At 38.9% G+C, this 7,149-nt stretch overlaps 1 protein-coding gene across 1 annotated transcript; it reads right to left on the bottom strand.

Annotated features, from left to right (window-relative positions):
- Nucleotides 1-791: 791 nt before the first annotated feature.
- LOC134646354 (procathepsin L-like) lies at nucleotides 792-5,087 on the bottom strand. The gene is made up of 8 exons (XM_063500226.1): nucleotides 4,965-5,087; nucleotides 4,580-4,684; nucleotides 4,238-4,380; nucleotides 3,894-4,091; nucleotides 3,608-3,799; nucleotides 1,444-1,609; nucleotides 1,224-1,329; nucleotides 792-1,055 (listed from the first exon to the last, which is right to left on the bottom strand). Exons 2-8 carry the CDS (start codon nucleotides 4,677-4,679, stop codon nucleotides 956-958), a joined length of 1,005 nt encoding a protein of 334 aa, XP_063356296.1. The 5' UTR covers nucleotides 4,680-4,684; nucleotides 4,965-5,087; the 3' UTR covers nucleotides 792-955.
- Between the last annotated feature and the right edge of the window lie 2,062 nt (nucleotides 5,088-7,149).

Raw genomic sequence — 7,149 nt, 5'->3', positions numbered from 1 at the left:
CTGCAGCCGCACAATTCTCTTTTATTACAAAAAAAATCCTCAAAAGATATACTTTTTGCTTTCTTATTTTGAGTAAGTTTCTGAATCTGTACTTTATCATTTTTAACTGAGTAAAGAAGTTGAATCAGTACTTCAGCTTTTACCAGTATTTTATAACAGAAGTATCCGTACTTCTGCCAGTTGTGGCGGGGCATGGTCCATTACGTGGCTGCGGGGCAGACTGACATACCTGAGCTCGATCAGCTCATCACGCCTCCCCTATATTAAACATGTCGGGACCTGAGGTTGTTGTTGTGTGTAGGACGCAGCTGAAAAGCTGCAGACGTGAGTTGAAGAGAAGACAACTGAATAAAGAAGCGTGCTGGAAAGTGCAAATATGTGGTCGGGTCCGTCATTCCTCTCACAACAGTATATCAAACCATGATTGCAAATCCTATTAGGATTGACCTCTGACTTGTGCTAACTTCTGTTACAAAAAGGAATGGATGAAGGTGCATTACTCAGCTTTTTTGCAAGCTACTGCTTCATTACAGGGCAAATTTTCTGATAAAACAAATGCATTATATTTCTCACGGGGGCTGTACAGGAAAAGCCAGGGACGGATCACCAGTCAACTTTTTTCTTTGGGGAACACAGAAGTATGCAAAAAATAGAAATCCCACTGGTGCTGAGCATAGTGGACTGATCAACAGACCAAAGTTTTAATGCTAAAAACACTTCTTGGTTATTAAGCCATACACTACCAACACAATGAAGTAAACACAATTACTTTTATTAAATGTCAATGTGAAACAATTTGTTTATTTATCTATTTATGTTTCATGTATTTGCAGTCTTTATGATGTTATTTCATTAAACACTAATGCAACAAAAAGAGAGCCTGTTAACACCGTAAACAAAATGACATTTAGTTACGTAACTTGGTAAAAATGAGGATGAGTTTCTTCCGACCTCTTCAGACCAGAGGGTAGCTTGCTGCAGTAGCAATCCCACACTGGTTGGATTTGTTCCTGCTCATCTTAATGTATCCTTTCTCCCCCCATCCAACACCAGCACTACAGGAAGAAAGAAATTAACAACATTTAACAGCTAAAAATGGGCTGTGTTCACACTAATAGTTCAATAACATGTAGAGACATGATGATCCGATTGTTAAGCCATAAAAAAGATGTCTTTATATATCTGTGTATCAAATATGAATTTGAATATAAGTAGGTATTTACCTGTTCTTGACGAGCCAATAGTCAAGTCCATTTTCAGTACCATAACCCACAGCCAGCACAGCATGGTCCAACATTGTGCTGCTGCAGTCGGGCTCATCATAAACACCTGCAAACACATGCCAATTAGACTGATAGGTGTAAAGAACAAAACTATTCCCATTTCTTTTTTAATTTGAAGATCATTTTCTTGGTACTTTCAATTGTGTTTCAATGACTGCACCTGATTCATAGTGCTGAAAAGATGGATGAAAAGCATCAATGGCCACAGATATTGGTCCGATGGTAGCCACAGCTTCCTTCAGGGTTTCTTCATTAGCTGGTCGCACATCAACATAGCCGGTGCATGTAGCACCAGTAGATTTAGGATTGTAACGGCATTTTCCATCCTAATACGGAGAAAGATGTTAAAATTTCTTGCGTTGATTGCAACATATAGCAAACACAGTATATAAAAAATACTGTGATGTTGAAAATGGATTTATAAAGAAGTCAGTAAAGCAGCCAATACTGTCGGGTTTATGCGACTTGAACCTACAGTATGTTTTGGAAGTACTGTAAACTACTTCAAACACTTTCATGTTTAATAACACTGTCTAAACGAGCCAATTTACATCCCTGATTCATATATTTATCAATAATAATAATGAAGCTTATGCGTATGTTCTATAAGGAAGATCTGTAGTCACACATCTGTCTGCTTCCCAGGTGTTGGCATCTAATCTAAGCTTTGCATCACTTCCACTGTCACTTCTGCTGTCAAGCTTATTGTGACATGATTGGTCTGGTCCAGTCATATTTCTACCAGCCTTCTTCACTACTGTAAATCTCACTGGCATCTGTCATTTTACTTGCAGATGCTGTCATGCACCACACCTTCTCCACATGACCACCTCTCACTCATCACTGGCTTCATTCAAGCCTCCATCTTCATCGCCACCGCCATTGTCTAGATTCCAAGGGGTGTCCTGTTCTAATCCCTATCACATCTGGGATTTTGTTGCAAAGTACTTCATAGTTCAAATAAAAGGTGCACGCTGAAGACAAGTGTATGTGTTAAAACAAACAGACACATAAACAGTCACATGGTCAGTCATACCGACAGACCTTCATTCCCACATACACATATACATACTTGTATCATTTCAAACTATGGCCAAAATTGAAGGGGAATGGATTAAGGAAACACTAACCAATAGAAATGAGTTTTCAGAATTCACTTCAAACAAATAACCAACCTAATTGAATGAGGAAGGCTGGTCCAGAATTTGGGCAGTAAAACCTCAAAAGCACAATCACCTCTTGTTTTAAAATCAGAGCGAAGGAGAATTAGAAGGCCCTGGTTAGACGATCTGAGAGGCTGGATGCATTGATAAGGTGCTAAAAGCTCTGCTAAATACAGAGGAGCCTGTCCACGTAGAGCCTTTTATGTTAATAACAGAATTTTAAAGTGGATTCTGAATTTTACTTGAAGCCAGTGAAGGGATGCAAGGATAGGTGTAATATGTTACTGACAGCTAGTTTTAGTTGGCAGCCTTGCAGCTGTGTTCTAAACTAATTGGAGACTAGTTAAGGAGGACTGAGAAATGCATGTGAAAAGTGAATTGCAATGATCAAGTGTTAAAGTTGTAAATTAAAGTGCGTACTAAAAGTTCAAAATGATTGACTGGCAGTAAAGGTTGGAGTTTCACAATATTTTTCAGATGAAGGAAACAAAACTGGGTAACCTTTGAAATATGAGTTTCGAAATTCAAGTGATGATCAAAAGTGACACCGAGGGTTTTAGCAGATGATTTGAAATGTTTGGCAATGGGGCTAATGTACTGACTAACGTCCTTAGTGGGCTGAGCACTAGAACCTCAGTTGTCCCAGGACTGAGATATTAGGATATTAGAATGTCATTAATTAGTTATGGCACAGAAAAATCCATTGTGGGAGGAGGGCCTACTGAGGTTGCTAGGCTTGACAGAAAAATATGTGTCATCTGCATAGAAGTGATTGAAGATTCCTTTAAAACCATTGTTTAGCTGGCCCAGGGTTAGCATATATAAAGAAGCCCTGGGGCAGGTGCAGATGAGGACATGCATTGATTTATATGAATCCTGAAGTATCTGTTTGATAAGTATGATGAAAACTATTTGAGAGCAGTACCAGAGATGACAACGCATTTGTGGAGCCTGCTAATAAGGGTAGCATGTTTAGCAATATCAAAGGCTGTTGAGCAGGACATTTATCTAAATGTATTAGAATATCATCAGTAATTTTCACTAAAGCTATCAAGATGATGATAGTAAGGTGCCAAAGTGCTGAGGCTTGTATAAATTCAAAGATCATGATTTAAAAGGAATCAGGTGTGACATGTTTTTGACATATTGCAGTCTATTTACCTCGGCCTCATAAGGGTAGGACTCTTCTGTGTCAATTCCTCCATTTGCTTGGATGTACTGGAAAGCGGAATCCATCAGGCCTCCATTACAACCATGGTTGCCAAAGTTCTGAGAGCAGTCGACCAACTGCTGCTTACTCAGAGACACCAGCTTTCCTGTTTTCCTGAAATGCTGACCCTCCAGGGAGCCAGTCTGAAATAAAAATTAGTGAATGTGAAACCAGACAACAGTTGAGCAAAGTTTCCCATGCTACAAAGATAAAGAACAGAAAGTTATTTCTACTCACTGCACTGAAGGCCCAGCAGGAGCCACAGTCCATTTGATTCTGGACATGGGTTACATATCCCTTATCTCTCCAGTCAACAGTGTCGGGTAGAACAGTACCTTTAGGTAGTCGGAAGAAGGTAGAGCCGCGGTGAGGCAGAGAAGTATTGAAAGAGTGAAGGCAGCCCCGGGAAACCAGCCTTTTGTACTCTTCATTTTCCTGAGAAGAGGAACAGAGTTCATGGGGTTTTTATTAAAAGTTCCTATGCATTCTTACATGCTTACATGCATTACAAAAAAAAGTATTTGTGAAATTGTAAATGGTGATGAGTAAAATCTGAATGACACGTCTTTTTTTGCACATACCATATCAGCAAATTGGGTCATCCCAAGGCGGTAGGACTTCAAACCCTGGTCTGCCAAGATGTTGTGCACTAGCACATGTTTGCGGTTGTTGAGCCAGATCTGCTTCCTTTGAGCCTCATCTGACTCAGAGTCATATGACTTTTCTACCAATTGGAAAAGGAAATAGTGAAAACAGAACAAAAGAAAATACATCGGTAATGAATGTAAGAAATAATCTGCTAAGAAATTTCCCTTTTTAGACAATTTTACACAATTAAACATATTAGGGTGAGCTCACATTTCTTTCCAAGTCTTCCCAAGGATCAACAGCAATAAAAAGACTAAAAGAGTCTGCTGTCTCACCATACTTGAGTTTCCAGGCATGAAACTCCAAATCTTCCAGAGAGATGCTGGCACAGCTGGATACAGCCAGAACAGCAGAAACAACAAGCAGCAACTTCATCTTGACTGAACACAAGCAGAAGAAGACACAGATCCTTTGTGACTTACAAAAAAGCAGACAGCTTGTTTCTGATGTTTTTCAGTTTTCAAACGTTTTCTGTCATAATATCTTCTGTCACTTTCATAGAATCACAGTATCTACTCTGCCCATTTTCTTTGAGTTTTTATTTCACCTTCCATTTTTTCCTCAAATGAAAGATTCTCAGGTTTTTTTCCATCAGCATGTTACTGAAAAGTGTATTTGCACTCATCTATGTGTCTATTTATCTGTGCTGTCGCTGCTTACCTGTCTCAGTGTCCGTGTGTGTCACGAAGACTAACCACCTGTGACTGATGTATGTCTGTGTCAGAGAGGAGTTCCTCTATAGCCGACTACAGTTATAACTGCTGTATTCCAGTCAAGTCAGGACAGAAGTGTGTAAACAAAGCAAAAGAATGTCATACACTGAAACATAAAAAGGTGGAGCTTACCATTAAGAGTCAACACAATTTGTTTGGCAGTGTTCCAAAGAGGAAGTGTGACTTTTTTACCCGCCCCCACAGTTGTTCACTGGAGGTTCACTGGTTGAGTAACCTTCATGAAAGTCAGCATTTAGTCTTCTTTGGTTCAATAGCTTTTTGCAGATCTCTTAGCTGTGTTTGGAATCATGGAAAAAAAACAGTCCCAGACCTAAATTGTGCTGTGTTTCTCTCTCCTGCTGGTCTATGTATAAACAATATTTTCACTCAGTTGCTAAAAAGCCATATAAGCAGCCAATATCTGAGTCCACATTTCATACTTTTTTAACAACAAAAATGATTTTGAAGTATTTAAGGCAGCTGAAAGTAGTCCAGGATGAAATGTGTTAGCTTGTCATTGAGCAATATTCTCAGCCATCTTCGAGTGTCTGAAAACCAATGAATAAGATAAAGCAAAACAATGCAAGCAAATCCCCTCTCACAAATTTATAGTTAAACACAAGAGTATGGAAACAGAATCTACAACATGGAACACAATTAATCTGCAATCTTAATAATAAAGTTGTTTATTTAACAAACCACAATCTGACTTTGACATCAGATTTATTTTGTTTCTTCCTCAGGTGCGTGACTCGTGATTTTTTCCTCATCACCCCATACCAGAAGACGCAGTCTGACATCACTGACTGAGTCTAGTTCTGTTGAAGATTTCTTCCTGATAACAGGTAGGCATCCAGGCAGCTGTTGGCACACAGCTGAATGAGCCAACTTTGCTATTTAGGGAAATAACGATAGTCAGTTGTTACAAAGACCTGTAGAGTCAAAGATTGTGATTGGGGATTTTTCCCTATGTACCAGATAAGGCCAGGTGGTTGACTGGAGCTCATAGAGAAAAATCTAAAGAACCAAAGCAGATAAATTTTTAACTATACTTTAAGTGTCTGTGTAGATTCTCAGTTATCCAGGTGTTGGTAGTATTGAGCTCTTGAAATGAATTGTCAGAATTCTTGGCTTTTTCCGACTCCCATAAATGTTCACTAGAGTTGAGGTAAGGTGATCTGGGAAAGGAACATTGATATCAGTCAGCATTTCTTATGAGAGACACCAGGAGAGTGAGTAAATGGGCAAGGTTTTCAAATATTACAGTCAACTGTTGTTGTTTTGATGGCACTTTTATTTTTTGTGTTACATGCTGTTGAAATGTCAATTTAATGAGTAACCACACTTCAAAACCAAGCACTCCTTGAGCTAGTCCAAAGGTCTGTAGTGAAGAAGTGGAAAGCTGGAGCTCGGCACTCCCTGGTGTTTCATTTTTCCTGTGAGATCTGAACTGTTTCATTAAGTCTACAGACCTTCATGTAGCAGGTGGCTAAACCTTTTTTACATGCATGTATCGCACCACACTGTAGACTACCCTAGATTGTATAGGAAAAGGCTATATGCTGGCCAAAAAACATTCCCTCAGTCAGTTCTCCTTTTTGCAGAACTGCAATCATCAGTACTCAGCAGCAATGTGGCAGTGTCATGGTGTGGCTGAAAGCGAAAGGTGACAAATGCAAATACACTACCCACACTGCAAAATCTCCAGTGTTAAATTGACACTAGAAAAGTGTCTATATGTGTCCACTCTTTTGAGTGTTAAATTAACACTGACACTGTTATATTTTAACAGAAACTTAGTCAGTGTTCAAGATTAACAGTGACTAACATTAGCAGTGTTGATTTTCTAACACTGAAAAATTACTAGCATTTTTATTTATTTTCCAATTGACCACTGGAGATTTTGCAGTGCACTAGCATGCAGATACTAGACGCGTCACACCACTCTGGACTCAACCAGCAAGGTCAAGAGGGAGATACTTCTAACTATCTCAAATTCACTAAATTAACAAACTTGAGTTGTTATAATGCTTATAAGACTTTCGCTCTATATCAAGGTTTATTTAACTTGTACATTCTTTTCTCTGTCCTTAACTTCATTTAATTAATGAATCTGAGATAAACTCAAGACT

This window comes from Pelmatolapia mariae, linkage group LG16_19 (assembly GCF_036321145.2).
Source record: "Pelmatolapia mariae isolate MD_Pm_ZW linkage group LG16_19, Pm_UMD_F_2, whole genome shotgun sequence".
In the NCBI taxonomy this organism is placed as follows: domain Eukaryota; kingdom Metazoa; phylum Chordata; class Actinopteri; order Cichliformes; family Cichlidae; genus Pelmatolapia; species Pelmatolapia mariae.
The sequence above is the reverse complement of the archived record's forward strand: the minus strand, read 5'-3'. Positions and strand labels throughout refer to the sequence as shown.

Bases quoted from the DNA above. Each gene is read 5' to 3' on its own strand.
- LOC134646354 (XM_063500226.1), bottom strand. From the start codon at position 4,679: ATGAAGTTGCTGCTTGTTGTTTCTGCTGTTCTGGCTGTATCCAGCTGT. The intron at 1,330-1,443 runs GTGCAGTCATTG...ATGTGTTTGCAG, and splicing joins TTTTCAGCACTATGAATCAG to GTGTTTATGATGAGCCCGAC. The intron at 1,056-1,223 runs GTAAATACCTAC...TTCTTCCTGTAG, and splicing joins TATTGGCTCGTCAAGAACAG to TGCTGGTGTTGGATGGGGGG.